The sequence below is a fragment of the Salmo salar genome, chromosome 05 (genome assembly GCF_965601325.2).
Source record: "Salmo salar chromosome 05, fSalSal1, whole genome shotgun sequence".
NCBI classification, from domain to species: Eukaryota; Metazoa; Chordata; class Actinopteri; order Salmoniformes; family Salmonidae; genus Salmo; species Salmo salar.
This window is the reverse complement of record NC_138295.1, coordinates 86,383,015-86,401,270: the sequence shown is the minus strand read 5'-3', so window position 1 is coordinate 86,401,270 and position 18,256 is coordinate 86,383,015. Positions and strand designations below refer to the sequence as shown.

Below are 18,256 nucleotides of genomic sequence, written 5' to 3'. Positions count from 1 at the left end.
TGGGGGACATCAGGGGGGTGGGGGGGGGGGGTTGTTGGGAGGGTTAGTGGGGTAGTGGGGGACATCAGGGGGGTGGGGGGGTTGTTCAGAGGGTTAGTGGGGTAGTGGGGGTCATCACAGGGGTGGGGGGTTGTTGGGAGGGTTAGTGGGGTAGTGGGGGTCATCAGGGGGGTGGGGGTTGTTGGGAGGGTTAGTGGGGTGTGTGTGTGGGTCCCCTTTAATCACCACTTTAACAATTTTTAACCCCCACTTTAACTATTAAACATCTGACCCTGTATCACACATCACCCATAGAAACAACCACACACAGAGAACCCATACAAACAACCACAGACAGCATGCATGTGACAACTAGAGCTGACCAGAAAACACACAAACAGGAAGCCAAACTAGCAGTGAGGGAGGTAACACAGGAAGCGAGCCCAGCATTGAGGGAGTTAAAACAGGAAGCCAGCCCAGCAGTGACAGAGTTAAAGCAGGAAGCCAGCCCAGCAGTGAGGGAGTTAAAACAGGAAGCCAGCTCAGCAGTGAGGGAGTTAAAGCAGGAAGCCAGCCCAGCAGTGAGGGAGTTAAAACAGGAAGCCAGCCCAGTAGTGAGGGAGTTAAAACAGGAAGCCAGCCCAGCAGTGAGGGAGTTAAAACAGGAAGCCAGCCCAGCAGTGAGGGAGTTAAAACAGGAAGCCAGCCCAGCAGTGAGGGAATTAAAACAGGAAGCTAGCCCAGCAGTGAGGGAATTAAAACAGGAAGCCAGCCCAGCAGTGAGGGAATTAAAACAGGAAGCTAGCCCAGCAGTGAGGGAGTTAAAACAGGAAGCTACTACCAGGGTGTGTGTCTGTTAATAGCACTGTCTTTGTCAGACACACACACCACATGTCTCCTTGATAAGTGTGTGTGTGTGTGTGTGTGTGTGTGTGTGTGTGTGTGTGTGTGTGTGTGTGTGTGTGTGTTGCCGTAGTGTGATATATTGTTGTGGTCCTCAGATGGAGAGGCAGATGTCTATGTGTTCCAGTATGATGGGTATGCAGGGCCCCAACCATCCCAGCTCCTGTTCCTCTCCTCACGGACCCTCCATGCACTCTGAGGCCAAACTGGTGAGTCTCAATCCTCACCAACACACACATACACACACTAAATACACCTGAATAATAAAAACACACACACACACACCCTTCCACACACAGATACATGCTCAATGTTTTATACCGTTCTCTTTTCCACTTGGCCGTGCCAACAAAAAGCTGCGCTTGTTTTAAAGTCTCCGTGCGGATTTCATCATTTTGTGTGTGTGTGTGTGTGTGTGTGTGTGTGTGTGTGTGTGTGTGTGTGTGTGTGTGTGTGTGTGTGTGTGTGTGTGGGTGCGTGCGTGCGTGCGTGCGTGCGTGCGTGTGGAATCAAAGCTGCTAGGTCTGAACCTGTAGGAGCAGAGCAGAGCAGCGCTGGAGTCTCAGAGAGCCTGAATAAAAGGCCCTTTATGTGGCTGGGCTGGGCTGCCCACCGCACTGCACCGACTGGCTGACTGATGTATATCTTAATGTACAGAACATGTTGTGGAATTGTGCAACTTGTTAGCACTAGTTTAACACAGCGGGATGGAAACGGAATGACCTCATCCCTCACAAAGCAGGCAGTTAGAGAGAGGAGGGGGAGTGAGAGAAGGCTGAGAGAGAGGGAGGACTGCGAGGGAGAGAGAGGGAGAAATGGAGAGGGGGTAGAGGGAAAAGAGAGGGAGGAGAGGAGCGAAGATAGGAGATGACAGAAGAAAGGAGAGAGGGAGGAGAGGGGGTTGAGGAACGAGAGAAGAAGCAGAGAGAGGCAGAGGCAGAGAGAGAGAGGCAGAGAGAGAGAGAGAAAGAGAGAGGCAGAGAGAGAGTGAGAGAGAGAGGCAGAGAGAGAGAGAGGCAGAAAGAGAGAGAGAAAGAGAGAGACAGAGATAGGCAGAGAGAGAGAGAGCGGTAGAGGGAGGCAGAGAGAGAGTGAGAGAGAGAGGCAGAGAGAGAGAGAGAGAAAGAGAGAGGCAGAGAGAGAGAGAGAAAGAGAGAGGCAGAGAGAGAGAGCGGCAGAGAGAGAGAGAGGCAGAAAGAGAGAGAGAAAGAGAGAGACAGAGATAGGCAGAGAGAGAGAGAGCGGTAGAGGGAGGCAGAGAGAGAGTGAGAGAGAGAGGCAGAGAGAGAGAGAGGCAGAAAGAGAGAGAGAAAGAGAGAGACAGAGATAGGCAGAGAGAGAGAGAGCGGTAGAGGGAGGCAGAGAGAGAGTGAGAGAGAGAGGCAGAGAGAGAGAGAGAGAAAGAGAGAGGCAGAGAGAGAGAGCGGCAGAGAGAGGCAGAAGGAGGTGGTCTAAGGCAAGTGGCTGGTCAGAATAAAGTGCTGTTTGCTCTCCTGACTTGTTTAATGGCCCACTGATTACTGAGGTTGGTGAGATTGAGAGGGGGGGGGTAGAAAGAGAGGGAAGAGAGAAGGAAAGACAGAGAGAAGTAGCGATGGGAGGGAGAGAGAGAGAGAGACAGAGGGAGGGTGAGATAGAAAGACAGTGAGAGGTCATTAGCAGAGTGATTGCTCTGATAGACGAGAGAGAGAGAGAGAGAGAAAGAGGGAGAGTGAGAAAGAGGGAGAGAGAGAGAGGGAGAGGGATGGGGAGAGGGAGAGAGCGGGAGAGAGAGAAAGAGGGAGAGAGAGAGAGGGAGAGAGATGGGGAGAGAGAGCGGGAGAGAGAGAAAGAGGAAGAGAGCGGGAAAGAGGGAGAGGGAGGGAGAGAGAAAGAGGGAGAGAGAGGGGGGAGAGAGAGGGTGCATTCTCAGGGCACTTACGTGTCCCTCTTCCTCCTGCTCTCTCTCTCTAGATTGATCATCTTTGTAGTCTTTTGCATCTCTCCTGCTGTTCCTATGGTAACACGCTGGAGTAAGACAATATTAGTGTTTTAGTCTTATCTCTGCATTGGCCTCCATCCAGACATCCAGATCTTTTCCTTTTATTTTCCCCCTCTCGCCTATCGTTGTAATTGAATTGTAAATGCCAAGGCCACTAATAAACACAAGCAGACAGTCCTCAGAAAATGACCAAGGCTTCATTACTAGACTAACCTACAGGCTGCTTGACCAGTCAGTTATTCATTCATACTCTATTCATGACCAGATGGTTTGAGATTTGGGCCCTGACATTTGAATGGCCCTGATATCTTGAAAGGTCCTGATGGAATCCCATGATTGTGGACAGAGAGTGAGAGGCTAATCGGCTTATCAGGCTCAGATCTCCAGCGTGGTTTTCATAAGGAACTGACGGACGGAGTGGGGGAGGGATGGGGAAGCGGGGGAACAGGGTTTCATGGGATCTCTGGTGTCTGTAATATCCGCACCCGGGCCAAGTCGATAAATACGGCCGTGCTATCGGGTGTCTGCGGCGTGATCAGGTCCATATGTCCCCAGCGATGCACTCGATCCAGCCCTAATCACGTTACCCTGGACCATGTTGACTTTCCGCCAATGGGAAATCTCCCTCACTGTAACCCCACACCCCCCCAGCTTTACAACCTCAGAGCCTCAGACCCCTGGCCCAGCCGCTCACTACAGGAACATTTACATTAAGAGAGATGGAGGGAGGGGGAGAGGGAGGGAGGGAGGGAGGGAGAGAGGGAGGGAGAGCGAGGGGGAGAGGGAGAGAGTGAGTGAGAGAGAGAGAGAGAGAGAGAGAGAGAGAGAGAGAGAGAGAGAGAGAGAGAGAGAGAGATCAAGTGGGGGGGTGAGAAAGAGAGAATTTGAAAGACAGAAATTGATAAAAGATACTGGAGAGAGAGATGTGTGTTGTGGTAACTGAAGGCCTCCCCTGGCGGAGTTAACCCTCTCCTGCCCAGTGGGAGTGTGTGCTGCTGCTGAGGGCCCGGGGCTTGGGGGGGCTAATGACGGCTAATAGATTTTGCGGTGGGGCTGAGCTGCTAGGAGGCCTAGGGAGACCTGTCTCTGTCTGTCTCTAGTGTAAATAGTTAATGAGCTGCAGGGAGGGCTGAAGGCAGAGGGGATATAGGGAGGGCTGATACAGGGAGGACTGATACAGGGAGGGCTGAAGACAGAGGGGATATAGGGAGGGCTGATACAGGGAGGGCTGATACAGGGAGGGCTGATACAGGGAGGGCTGAAGGCAGAGGGGATATAGGGAGGACTGATACAGGGAGGACTGATACAGGGAGGGCTGAAGGTAGAGGGGATATAGGGAGGACTGATACAGGGAGGGCTGATACAGGGAGGGCTGAAGGCAGAGGGGATATAGGGAGGACTGATACAGGGAGGGCTGAAGGTAGAGGGGATATAGGGAGGACTGATACAGGGAGGGCTGATACAGGGAGGGCTGATACAGGGAGGGCTGAAGGCAGAGGGGATATAGGGAGGACTGATACAGGGAGGGCTGAAGGCAGAGGGGATATAGGGAGGACTGATACAGGGAGGGCTGAAGGTAGAGGGGATATAGGGAGGGCTGATACAGGGAGGGCTGATACAGGGAGGGCTGAAGGCAGAGGGGATATAGGGAGGACTGATACAGGGAGGGCTGAAGACAGAGGGGATATAGGGAGGGCTGATACAGGGAGGACTGATACAGGGAGGGCTGAAGGCAGAGGGGATATAGGGAGGGCTGATACAGGGAGGGCTGAAGGCAGAGGGGATATAGGGAGGGCTGATACAGGGAGGGCTGATACAGGGAGGGCTGAAGGTAGAGGGGATATAGGGAGGACTGATACAGGGAGGGCTGATACAGGGAGGGCTGAAGGCAGAGGGGATATAGGGAGGGCTGATACAGGGAGGGCTGATACAGGGAGGGCTGAAGGCAGAGGGGATATAGGGAGGGCTGATACAGGGAGGGCTGATACAGGGAGGGCTGAAGACAGAGGGGATATAGGGAGGGCTGATACAGGGAGGGCTGATACAGGGAGGGCTGAAGGCAGAGGGGATATAGGGAGGGCTGATACAGGGAGGGCTGATACAGGGAGGGCTGATACAGGGAGGGCTGATACAGGGAGGGCTGATACAGGGAGGGCTGATACAGGGAGGGCTGATACAGGGAGGGCTGATACAGGGAGGGCTGAAGGCAGAGGGGATATAGGGAGGGCTGATACAGGGAGGGCTGATATAGGGAGGGCTGATACAGGGAGGGCTGATACAGGGCTGATACAGGGAGGGCTGATATAGGGAGGGCTGATACAGGGAGGGCTGATACAGGGAGGGCTGATATAGGGAGGGCTGATACAGGGAGGGCTGATACAGGGCTGATACAGGGAGGGCTGATACAGGGAGGGCTGATATAGTGAGGGCTGATACAGGGAGGGCTGATACAGGGAGGGCTGATATAGGGAGGGCTGATACAGGGCTGATACAGGGAGGGCTGATACAGGGCTGATACAGGGAGGGCTGATACAGGGAGGGCTGATATAGGGAGGGCTGATACAGGGAGGGCTGATACAGGGAGGGCTGATATAGGGCTGAAGGCAGGTCGGAAATAGGGAGGGCTGATACAGTGGGGCTCCCGAGTGGTGCAGTGGTCTAAGCCACTGCATCTCAGTGCTTGAGGCGTCACTACAGACACCCTGGTTTGATTCCAGGCTGTATCACAACCTGCCGTGATTGGGAGTCCCATAGGGCGGCAAACAACTGGCCCAGCATCGTCCGGGTTTGGCCGGTGTACGCCGTCACTGTAAGATGGCGAGATAGCGTCGACAGAGATTCCTAAGTCCTTAGGAAACTATGCACTATTTCGTTTTTTTATGTATTATTTCTTACATTGTTAGCCCAGAAAATCTTAAGTGTTATTACATACAGCCAAGAAGAACTATTGGATGTAAGAGCGACGTCAACTTACCAACATTACAACCAGGAATACAGATACCACGACAGCCCTCAAGGAACTTCACTGGACTCTATGTAAACTGGAAACCATATATCCTGAGGCTGCATTTATTGTAGCTGGGGATTTTAACAAAGCAAATTTGAGAACAAGACTACCTAAATTCTGTCAGCATATTGATTGCAGCACTCTCGCGGGCAATACACTGGACCACTGCTACTCTATCTTCCACGATGCATATAAGGCCCTCCCTTCGGAAAATCCGACTGCGACTCTGTCTTACTCCTATCGTCTTATAGGCAGAAACTCAAACAGGATGTACCCGTGACTAGAACCATTCAATGCTGGTCTGACCAATCGGAATCCACACTTCAAGATTGTTTTGATCACGTGGACTGGGAAATGTTCCGGGCAGCTTCAGAGAATAACGTCGATCTATATGCTGACTCGGTGAGTGAGTTTATAAGGAAGTGCATTGGAGATGTTGTACCCACTGTGAATATTAAAACCCACCCTAACCAAAAACCATGGATGGATGGCAGCATTCGCGCAAAACTGAAAGCGCGAACCACCGCATTTAACCATGGAAAGAGGACTGGGAATATGGCTGAATATAAACAGTATAGTTATTCCCTCCGCAAGGCAATCAAACAATGTGAAATGTCTGTATAGGGACAAAGTGGAGTCGCAATTCAACGGCTCAGACACAAGACGTATGTGGCAGGGTCTACAGGCAATTACGGACTACAAAAAGAAAATCAGCCATGTCACTGACACTGACGTATTGCTTCCAGACAAACTAAACACCTTCTTTGCCTGCTTTGAGGATAATACAGTGCCACCAACACAGCCCGCTAACAAGGACTGCAGCCCCCCTCTCCTCCATGGCCGATGTGAGTAAGACATTTAAACGTGTTAACCCTCGCAAGGCTGCTGGCCCAGACGGCATCCCTAGCCGCGTCCTCAGAGCATGCGCAGACCAGCTGGCTGGTGTGTTTACGGACATATTCCATCGCTCCCTATCCCAGTCTGCTATCCCCACATGCTTCAAGATGGCTTTTCCTTCCTGTACCCAAGAAGGAAAAGATAACTGAACTAAATGACTATCGCCCTGTAGCACTCACTTCTGTCATCATGAAGTGCTTTGAGAGACTACTCAAGGATCATATCACCTCCACCTTACCTGCCACCCTAGACCCACCCACCCTAGACCCACCACTGATCTCAGTCCAGCCCTGCACCACTCGCTCAGCAGGCTATAGCCAGCACTCTCCCTCAGCCCTGATCTCAGTCCAGCCCTGCAACACTCGCTCAGCAGGCTATAGCCAGCACTCTCCCTCACAGCCCTGATCTCAGTCCAGCCCTGCACCACTCGCTCAGCAGGCTATAGCCAGCACTCTCCCTCAGCCCTGATCTCAGTCCAGCCCTGCACCACTCGCTCAGCAGGCTATAGCCAGCACTCTCCCTCAGCCCTGATCTCAGTCCAGCCCTGCAACACTCGCTCAGCAGGCTATAGCCAGCACTCTCCCTCAGCCCTGATCTCAGTCCAGCCCTGCAACACTCGCTCAGCAGGCTATAGCCAGCACTCTCCCTCACAGCCCTGATCTCAGTCCAGCCCTGCACCACTCGCTCAGCAGGCTATAGCCAGCACTCTCCCTCAGCCCTGATCTCAGTCCAGCCCTGCAACACTCGCTCAGCAGGCTATAGCCAGCACTCTCCCTCAGCCCTGATCTCAGTCCAGCCCTGCACCACTCGCTCAGCAGGCTATAGCCAGCACTCTCCCTCAGCCCTGATCTCAGTCCAGCCCTGCACCACTCGCTCAGCAGGCTATAGCCAGCACTCTCCCTCAGCCCTGATCTCAGTCCAGCCCTGCAACACTCGCTCAGCAGGCTATAGCCAGCACTCTCCCTCAGCCCTGATCTCAGTCCAGCCCTGCACCACTCGCTCAGCAGGCTATAGCCAGCACTCTCCCTCAGCCCTGATCTCAGTCCAGCCCTGCACCACTCGCTCAGCAGGCTATAGCCAGCACTCTCCCTCAGCCCTGATCTCAGTCCAGCCCTGCACCACTCGCTCAGCAGGCTATAGCCAGCACTCTCCCTCAGCCCTGATCTCAGTCCAGCCCTGCACCACTCGCTCAGCAGGCTATAGCCAGCACTCTCCCTCACAGCCCTGATCTCAGTCCAGCTCTGCACCACTCGCTCAGCAGGCTATAGCCAGCACTCTCCCTCAGCCCTGATCTCAGTCCAGCCCTGCAACACTCGCTCAGCAGGCTATAGCCAGCACTCTCCCTCACAGCCCTGATCTCAGTCCAGCCCTGCACCACTCGCTCAGCAGGCTATAGCCAGCACTCTCCCTCACAGGCCTGATCTCAGTCCAGCCCTGCACCACTCGCTCAGCAGGCTATAGCCAGCACTCTCCCTCACAGCCCTGATCTCAGTCCAGCCCTGCACCACTCGCTCAGCAGGCTATAGCCAGCACTCTCCCTCACAGCCCTGATCTCAGTCCAGCCCTGCACCACTCGCTCAGCAGGCTATAGCCAGCACTTTCCCTCAGCCCTGATCTCAGTCCAGCCCTGCACCACTCGCTCAGCAGGCTATAGCCAGCACTCTCCCTCAGCCCTGATCTCAGTCCAGCCCTGCACCACTCGCTCAGTAGCAGCTGACATAGTTGTACAAGTGAGCACACACGCTGTGTGTGTGTGTTTGTGTTTGTCGAAACACAGTATTCTATTTCTGAAAGTCTATTTTTTTAGATGGTTTGATGTCATTGTTTGTTTGATGAAAGTCTTTCTCGCTCCATTTCTGTGGACAGGAAGAGCCACAACAAACCCTCATCAACTTCTACACAATGTCTCCCTGTGTGCCAACCACGGGACATAAGTCACAAATGTGAGCGGGTTCCAATTTCAAAGTGGTGTAGTCTCCGACCGTGGGTTAGTATCTGTTTAATGTAAAGCTGTTATCACCCGTTCCTTTCCAACTGCCGTTCAGTTGGTTTAGAAAAATGCGGACAGATTTAAAAAGCTCTGCTTCTGAGCTGCAGCTCGTGTATAAAAACGTGTTATTTATTATCTGGGTAATTATCTATTGTTTACATTGTTACTAGGGACAATAAATGTGTCACTAAGCGTCAGGCTTGGTGCTGAGTTTCTTATGAGGTAAACAATACTATATGCTCCTACACTGCAGCTCTGTTGGCCACGGACCTGGCACTGGATGGGCCATGACATCATCCTTGGCACGCTCTAAATGTACTCCTTTTTACTTGAGGAGGGAAAAAAGAGTTTCTCTTAAAGAAACATTTCATAATATGCACCGAGACCAGCCATCAAAGCTATCCTGATGCAAGAGTTGTAGTTTGAGTCGATGGATTTTTTCACCTCAACTCTTCATCATCACATTTTTAGTTTTATGATCCTACTAAACTTGTATATTGTTTTAAACCCGGCACTCTCCCTCACAGCCCTGATCTCAGTTTTATTTGACCATTGAAGTACTTGTTGTACTGAATTCTGCAAAATACATCAAATATGTAGGTCAGAAATAACAAGTGTACGAGAGAGTCATATTTACAGAGTTGTTCAATGAGGTCAAGAAAGAAGAGGCAATTTCCACCTTCACTCCATGTTGAGTGATTAACTGTGTCAAGTCATTTTCACTCCATGTTGAGTGATTAACTGTGTCAAGTCATTTTCACTCCATGTTGAGTGATTAACTGTGTCAAGTCATTTTCACTCCATGTTGAGTGATTAACTGTGTCAAGTCATTTTCACTCCATGTTGAGTGATTAACTGTGTCAAGTCATTTTCACTCCATGTTGAGTGATTAACTGTGTCAAGTCATTTTCACTCCATGTTGAGTGATTAACTGTGTCAAGTCATTTTCACTCCATGTTGAGTGATTAACTGTGTCAAGTCATTTTCACTCCATGTTGAGTGATTAACTGTGTCAAGTCATTTTCACTCCATGTTGAGTGATTAACTGTGTCAAGTCATTTTCACTCCATGTTGAGTGATTAACTGTGTCAAGTCATTTTCACTCCATGTTGAGTGATTAACTGTGTCAAGTCATTTTCACTCCATGTTGAGTGATTAACTGTGTCAAGTCATTTTCACTCCATGTTGAGTGATTAACTGTGTCAAGTCATTTTCACTCCATGTTGAGTGATTAACTGTGTCAAGTCATTTTCACTCCATGTTGAGTGATTAACTGTGTCAAGTCATTTTCACTCCATGTTGAGTGATTAACTGTGTCAAGTCATTTTCACTCCATGTTGAGTGATTAACTGTGTCAAGTCACCTTCACTCCATGTTGAGTGATTAACTGTGTCAAGTCATTTTCACTCCATGTTGAGTGATTAACTGTGTCAAGTCACCTTCACTCCATGTTGAGTGATTAACTGTGTCAAGTCACCTTCACTCCATGTTGAGTGATTAACTGTGTCAAGTCATTTGTAACTACTTACACCATTAAATGGTATGAGAGCGAGAGAGCAAGAGAGAGAAAGATGGAGAGTTAGAAAAAGAGAGAGAGAGAAAGATGGAGAGTTAGTGTCACGTCCTGACCAGTATAAGGGGTTATTGGTTATTGTAGTTTGGTCAGGACGTGGCAGGGGGTATTTGTTTTATGTGGTTCGGGGTTTTATGGGATATGTATTTATGTAAGAGGGGTGTTTGATTTATGTGTTCCGGGGTTTTTGGATAATGTTCTTGTTTTGTATCTCTATGGTTTTCTATGTTGTGTATTTCTTTGTGTTGGCCTGGTATGGCTTTCAATCAGGAACAGCTGTACATCGTTGTTGCTGATTGAGTGTCATACTTAGGTAGCCTGTTTTCACCTGTCCCTTTGTGGGAAGTTGTTGTTGTACTGCTGTGTGTTAGCCTGCAACACTGTTCGTTTGATCGTTTTGTTAATTAAGTGTTCAAATAAAGTTAAGATGAGCACTCAACCCGCTGCGCCTTGGTCCATTACGTACGACGACCATTACAGTTAGAAACAGAGAGAGAAACAGAGACAGACAGACGAACAGAGAGAGAGAGAGAGAGAGACAGATGGAGAGAGAGAGCGAGAGACAGACAGACAGACAGACAGACAGACAGACAGACAGACAGACAGCACCCTCTGGCTAGACCGTGGGTGGTGTTGTAGAAGAATACCAGCAGCAGACAATAGGAGTGTATCTCCAGGTTTTGAAAGCAACATCTGTATGAATGGTGGCATTGTCAGGGGGTGATGTCATTGGAGAGAGAGGGACGGTGAGCCAAGGACACAGCTGAACGTGAGCTCTACTGCTGCAGCCGTTCTGTTACAACTGACTGACTGCTAGTGTGTAGGGTTAAACTGTGTGTGTGTGTGTGTGTGTGTGTGTGTGTGTGGTGTGTGTGTGTGTGTGTGTGTGTGTGTGTGTGTGTGTGTGTGTGTGTCGTGAGCGTGCTTTTGCACTGTGTGTGTGTGTTGAGACAAACAGTGCCTCTTGCAGTGTGTGTCTGTACAGGGTAAAGTGAGGCATAACGGAGGAGAACTAACAGGGATACAGACTTACAGGTCAACTAGCATCCTTCTACATTGTCAAACGTCAGTATTTCTCCACAGACAGTTTCTCAGAACATGTGAGCTTGGTGAGGATGTACAGTGAAGGGTTAAAACACTAACAGTGTGTGTGTCTGCCAGCTTATCTATGGTGAGGCCTGACAAGGAAGGGAGAGATAGAGGGAGGGAGTTAGAGAGGTGGGTGTCTCCCTCCACCATGGTGCTGACACCAGGGGCTTAGAGTAGGGTCACGACCCACCCACAACCATGGGCTACAGTCATATTCACAAGCATAGGAATATGGCTCAAAACACCTCTTTTCTACTTGTGTTCCGCTCTGTGTGCGTGTGTGTGTGTGTTTTTTTCACGCGTGAACATGTGTATGTGTGTGGGAGAGGGACTCGGTAGGGCGGAGGGCAGGGGCGGAGCAGAGCAGTGTGTCTGCTGTGTTTGTCTTTGGGTGACTGCGTGTTGTTTTAGCTGTGCTGATGGGAGGCTGATTTGAGGCTGATGGGAGGCGTATGTGTGAAGGCATTCAGGGTACGGTTCAGGGCCTGTGAATGGGACAGGACTAGCCTCCAGGGCTCCCTCCCCTCCGGCAGGGCTAGGCCAGGGTAAACCAGCCAGCCAGTCAGCCGGCCAGCCAACACCAGATGGGTAGATGGCTAACACTTTATGTAACCTCTCTGACCAGTTTCTCATCTACACTTTTCTAAGTGCAACTCTTCAATAACAATCTGTGAAAACACACCCCTTTCTGTTAACATTTCTCTCATAGTGTCATATATTCACTCATTAGTACAGACTTCCTATTTCCCATGAGATTCATTGCCTGTTAACGTGTTGTCATTTTCTGGCCTCAGTAACATCACTTCCTCATGGCTGTGGGTGTCAGTTAAGTCACCTCTCTCTCTCCACTCTGTCAGGTTTGGTTCCCAATGTTAGCGTAAATGCTAAAGCTAAATGTAGCATGTGACATGTTAGATCATAATGACAAGAGAAACACATTCTGAAGGAAAACACAATTAGAAGTCAATTCTAGGGGCCTCCCGAGTGGGGCAGTGGTCTAAGACACTGCATCACAGTGCTAGCTGTGCCACTAGAGATTCTGGGTTCGAGTCCATGCTCTGTGAGACCCATGGGGCGGCGCATAATTGGCCCAGCGTCGTCCGGGTTAGGGGAGGGTTTGGCCGGCAGGGATGTCCTTGTCCCATCGCTCACTAGCAACTCCTGTGGCGGGCCGGGCGCAGTGCACGCTGACACGGTCGCCAGGTGTACGGTGTTTCCTCCGACACATTGGTGCGGCTGGATTCCGGGTTGGATGGGCATTGTGTCAAGAAGCAGTGCAGCTTGGTTGGGTCGTGTTTTGGAGGACGCATGGCTCTCGACCTTCGCCTCTCCTGAGTCCGTACGGGAGTTGCAGCGACGAGACAAGACTGTAACTACCAGTTGGACACCACGAGATTGGGGAGAAAAAGTAACAAAATGAAAAATAAAAAAGAGGTACATTCCGGTGGTTAGCCAATCAGAGGCAGACAGACAGGTTCTCTTGTTATCAGAACCATATGGTAACACCAGCCCAGTTGACCCAGTTGTTAACCATTCAACAGTTGACCCAGTTGTTAACCATTCAACAGTTGACCCAGTTGTTAACCATTCAACAGTTGACCCAGTTGTTAACCATTCAACAGTTGACCCAGTTGTTAACCATTCAACAGTTGACCCAGTTGTTAACCATTCAACAGTTGACCCAGTTGTTAACCATTCAACAGTTGTCCCAGTTGTTAACCATTCAACAGTTGACCCAGTTGTTAACCATTCAACAGTTGACCCAGTTGTTAACCATTCAACAGTTGACCCAGTTGTTAACCATTCAACAGTTGACCCAGTTGTTAACCATTCAACAGTTGACCCAGTTGTTAACCATTCAACAGTTCACCCAGTTGTTAACCATTCAACAGTTGACCCAGTTGTTAACCATTCAACAGTTGACCCAGTTGTTAACCATTCAACAGTTGACCCAGTTGTTAACCATTCAACAGTTGACCCAGTTGTTAACCATTCAACAGTTGACCCAGTTGTTAACCATTCAACAGTTGACCCAGTTGTTAACCATTCAACAGTTGACCCAGTTGTTAACCATTCAACAGTTCACCCAGTTGTTAACCATTCAACAGTTGACCCAGTTGTTAACCATTCAACAGTTGACCCAGTTGTTAACCATTCAACAGTTGACCCAGTTGTTAACCATTCAACAGTTGACCCAGTTGTTAACCATTCAACAGTTGACCCAGTTGTTAACCATTCAACAGTTGACCCAGTTGTTAACCATTCAACAGTTGACCCAGTTGTTAACCATTCAACAGTTCACCCAGTTGTTAACCATTCTGTTTCAGCCATGGTAAAGACGACAACACAGCTAGGGAAAGTGATCTGTTATTCTAGCGATCTGTGTAACCACACTGAACAAAAATATAAACGCAACATGTAAAGTGTTGGTCCCATGTTTCCCATGTTCCCCTACCCTTTTTTTAAGGTGTCTGTGGCCAACAGATGCTTATCTGTATTTCCAGTCATGTGAAATCTATAGATTAGGGCCTGATGAATTCAAATGGACTGATTTCCTTATATAAACTGTAACTCAGTAAAATCTTTGAAATTGTTGCATATAGCGTTTATATTTGTGTTCAGTATATGTCTGATAAACAGAAACTTTATCAAAGTCTATTAATACAAACTGTCAAATAAATATTTGAATTTATGATTCAGATGAATGATTTTGGAAGCACTACTTTCCACATCCCTTCTACTCTCTATCTGAAATAGCTGCAGCAAGGTGCCTTTTGTCTCAATTTGCCTCTAACATTAGATTAGCCCAGGCACTTTGTTCCTGACTGTGCTCCTGTGATCATACCTCCCCCTCTCTCTCTCGCCCTCTCTTCCTCCCCCCCTCTCTCTATCTCTCTCTCTCGCCCTCTCTTCCTCCCCCTCTCTCTCTATCTCTCTCCCTCCCCCTCTCTCTCTATATCTCTCTCTCTCTCACCCTCCCTTCCTCCCCCTCTCTCTCTATCTCTCTCCCTCTCTTCCTCCCCCTCTCTCTCTATCTCTCTCTCTCTCGCCCTCCCTTCCTCCCCCTCTATCTCTCTCTCTCTCTCGCCCTCCCTTCCTCCCCTCTCTCTCTCTCGCCCTCCCTTCCTCCCCCTCTATCTCGCTCTCTCGTTCTCTCTCTCCAGCTCTCTCTCCTTATCTGTCTGTCTTCCTCTCCCTCTCTCCCCCCCAGAGGCTGGGGTTTTGTAGTAATAACCCGGTCGGCTGGTCCACAGAGCCCTGCTTTACAAGAGGAACCAGTGGGGATGTAGAGTGGAGGCAGAAAGGCCAATCCATTAGACTGACAGGGAGGAAAGAGAGAGGGAGGGAGAAAGAGGCAGAGGGAGAGGCTGCCAAGTGTATGTTTAGCCTGCTGTGTGTGTGTGTGACTGTGTCGGTGGGTGTGTGTGCATCTGTGGGTGTGTGTGCATCTCGCTGCCTGCCCTGAGCACCAATGTGGTCGTCTGGGCCTGGCAGAACAGCCCATCTTCGCCTATCTTCGCTCTCTCTCTCCGTCTGTCTGTCAGTCTGTCTGTCTGTCTGTCTCTCTCTGCCTCTCACTCTCTCTCTCTCTCTCTCCGTCCGTCCGTCCATTTTTTATATGAACTACATGACCACCAGTCCGTCATGTAGTGACCAAAAGTCCGTCCGTCTCTCTCTCGCTCTCTCTCTCTCTCCCTCTCTCTCTCTCCCTCTCTCCCTCTCTCTCTCATCTGGAGCCACAAGGAGACTGTACCCGGCTCGGCCCAGTGGGGGAAGGGAAGGAAGGAGTGACTCTAGTTACAGTACAGAGAGACTCCCACTACTTTCCAACAGACTGTCTGTCTGCCTCCTGCCTCCTGATGTGGGGGGGGATGGGGAGCTTGAGGAGGTGTTGGGGGAGGGATGGGGGAGGTTGAGGAGGTGTTGGGGGAAGGGTGGGGGAGGTTGAGGAGTAGTTGGGGGAGGGATGGGGGAGGTTGAGGAGGTGTTGGGGGATGGGTGGGGGAGGTTGAGGAGGTGTTGGGGGAGGGATGGGGAGGTTGAGGAGGTGTTGGTGGAGGGGTGGGGGAGCTTGAGGAGGTGGTGGGGGAGGGGTGGGGGAGGTTGAGAAGGTGTTGGGGGAGGGATGGGGGAGGTTGAGGAGGTGTTGGGGGTGGGGGTGGTTGAGGAAATGGTGGGGGAGGGATGGTGTAGGTTGAGGAGGTGTTGGGGGAGAGATGGGGAGGTTGCGGAGGTGGTGGGGGAGGGATGGGGAGGTTGAGGAGGTGTTGGGGGAGATATGGGGAGGTTGAGGAGGTGTTGGGGGAGGGATGGCGGAGGTTGAGGAGGTGGTGGGGGAAGGGTGGGGGGAGGTTGAGGAGGTGTTGGGGGAGGTTGAGGAGGTGTTGGGGGAAGGGTGGGGGAGGTTGAGGAGGTGTTGGGGGAGGGATGGGGAGGTTGAGGAGGTGTTGGGGGAGGGATGGGGAGGTTGAGGAGGTGTTGGTGGAGGGGTGGGGGAGCTTGAGGAGGTGGTGGGGGAGGGGTGGGGGAGGTTGAGGAGGTGTTGGGGGAGGGGTGGGGGTGGTTGAGGAAATGGTGGGGGAGGGATGGTGTAAGTTGAGGAGGTGTTGGGGGAGAGATGGGGGAGGTTGTGGAGGTGGTGGGGGAGGGATGGGGAGGTTGAGGAGGTGTTGGGGGAGATATGGGGAGGTTGAGGAGGTGTTGGGGGAGGGATGGCGGAGGTTGAGGAGGTGGTGGGGGAAGGGTGGGGGAGGTTGAGGAGGTGTTGGGGGAGGTTGAGGAGGTGTTGGGGGAGCATGGCGGAGGTTGAGGAGGTTGAGGAGGTGGTGGGGGAGGGATGGGGGAGGTTGAGGAAATGGTGGGGGAGGTTGAGGAGGTGGTGGGGGAGGGATGGGGGAGGTTGAGGAGGTGTTGGGGGAGGGATGGGGAGGTTGAGGAGGTGTTGGGGGAGAGATGGCGGAGGTTGAGGAGGTTGAGGAGGTGTTGGGGGAGGTTGAGGAGGTGTTGGGGGAGCATGGCGGAGGTTGAGGAGGTTGAGGAGGTGGTGGGGGAGGGATGGGGGAGGTTGAGGAAATGGTGGGGGAGGTTGAGGAGGTGGTGGGGGAGGGATGGGGGAGGTTGAGGAGGTGTTGGGGGAGGGATGGGGAGGTTGAGGAGGTGTTGGGGGAGAGATGGCGGAGGTTGAGGAGGTTGAGGAGGTGGTGGGGGAGGGATGGGGGAGGTTGAGGAAATGGTGGGGGAGGTTGAGGAGGTGGTGGGGGAGGGATAGGGGAGGTTGAGGAGGTGTTGGGGAGGTTGAGGAGGTGTTGGGGGAGGGATGGGGGAGATTGAGGAAATGGTGGGGGAGGTTGAGGAGTGGTTGGGGGAGAGATGGGGGAGGTTGCGGAGGTGGTGGGGGAGGGATGGGGAGGTTGAGGAGGTGTTGGGGGAGATATGGGGAGGTTGAGGAGGTGTTGGGGGAGGGATGGCGGAGGTTGAGGAGGTGGTGGGAGAAGGGTGGGGGAGGTTGAGGAGGTGTTGGGGGAGGTTGAGGAGGTGTTGGGGGAGGGATGGGGAGGTTGAGGAGGTGTTGGGGGAGAGATGGCGGAGGTTGAGGAGGTTGAGGAGGTGGTGGGGGAGGGATGGGGGAGGTTGAGGAAATGGTGGGGGAGGTTGAGGAGGTGTTGGGGGAAGGGTGGGGGAGGTTGAGGAGGTGTTGGGGGAGGTTGAGGAGGTGTTGGGGGAAGGGTGGGGGAGGTTGAGGAGGTGTTGGGGGAGGGATGGGGAGGTTGAGGAGGTGTTGGGGGAGGGATGGGGAGGTTGAGGAGGTGTTGGTGGAGGGGTGGGGGAGCTTGAGGAGGTGGTGGGGGAGGGGTGGGGGAGGTTGAGGAGGTGTTGGGGAGGGGTGGGGGTGGTTGAGGAAATGGTGGGGGAGGGATGGTGTAGGTTGAGGAGGTGTTGGGGGAGAGATGGGGGAGGTTGTGGAGGTGGTGGGGGAGGGATGGGGAGGTTGAGGAGGTGTTGGGGGAGATATGGGGAGGTTGAGGAGGTGTTGGGGGAGGGATGGCGGAGGTTGAGGAGGTGGTGGGGGAAGGGTGGGGGAGGTTGAGGAGGTGTTGGGGGAGCATGGCGGAGGTTGAGGAGGTTGAGGAGGTGGTGGGGGAGGGATGGGGGAGGTTGAGGAAATGGTGGGGGAGGTTGAGGAGGTGGTGGGGGAGGGATGGGGGAGGTTGAGGAGGTGTTGGGGGAGGGATGGGGAGGTTGAGGAGGTGTTGGGGGAGAGATGGCGGAGGTTGAGGAGGTTGAGGAGGTGGTGGGGGAGGGATGGGGGAGGTTGAGGAAATGGTGGGGGAGGTTGAGGAGGTGGTGGGGGAGGGATAGGGGAGGTTGAGGAGGTGTTGGGGAGGTTGAGGAGGTGTTGGGGGAGGGATGGGGGAGATTGAGGAAATGGTGGGGGAGGTTGAGGAGGTGTTGGGGGTGAGATGGGGGAGGTTGCGGAGGTGGTGGGGGAGGGATGGGGAGGTTGAGGAGGTGTTGGGGGAGATATGGGGAGGTTGAGGAGGTGTTGGGGGAGGGATGGCGGAGGTTGAGGAGGTGGTGGGGGAAGGGTGGGGGAGGTTGAGGAGGTGTTGGGGGAGGTTGAGGAGGTGTTGGGGGAGGGATGGGGAGGTTGAGGAGGTGTTGGGGGAGAGATGGCGGAGGTTGAGGAGGTTGAGGAGGTGGTGGGGGAGGGATGGGGGAGGTTGAGGAAATGGTGGGGGAGGTTGAGGAGGTGGTGGGGGAGGGATGGGGGAGGTTGAGGAGGTGTTGGGGGAGGTTGAAGAGGTGTTGGGGAAGGGATGGGGGAGATTGAGGAAA

General features: G+C 52.3%; 1 protein-coding gene across 1 annotated transcript in view; it reads left to right on the top strand.

The window, feature by feature from the left end:
• The window catches only part of LOC106573409 (cyclic AMP-responsive element-binding protein 5), an 89,590-nt gene that overhangs the window by 45,832 nt on the left and 25,502 nt on the right, over nt 1-18,256 (top strand). The window contains exon 7 of the mRNA XM_082975825.1: nt 981-1,091. Coding sequence (XP_082831951.1) covers nt 981-1,091 — 111 coding nt within the window. The remainder of the gene's footprint in view (nt 1-980; nt 1,092-18,256) is intronic.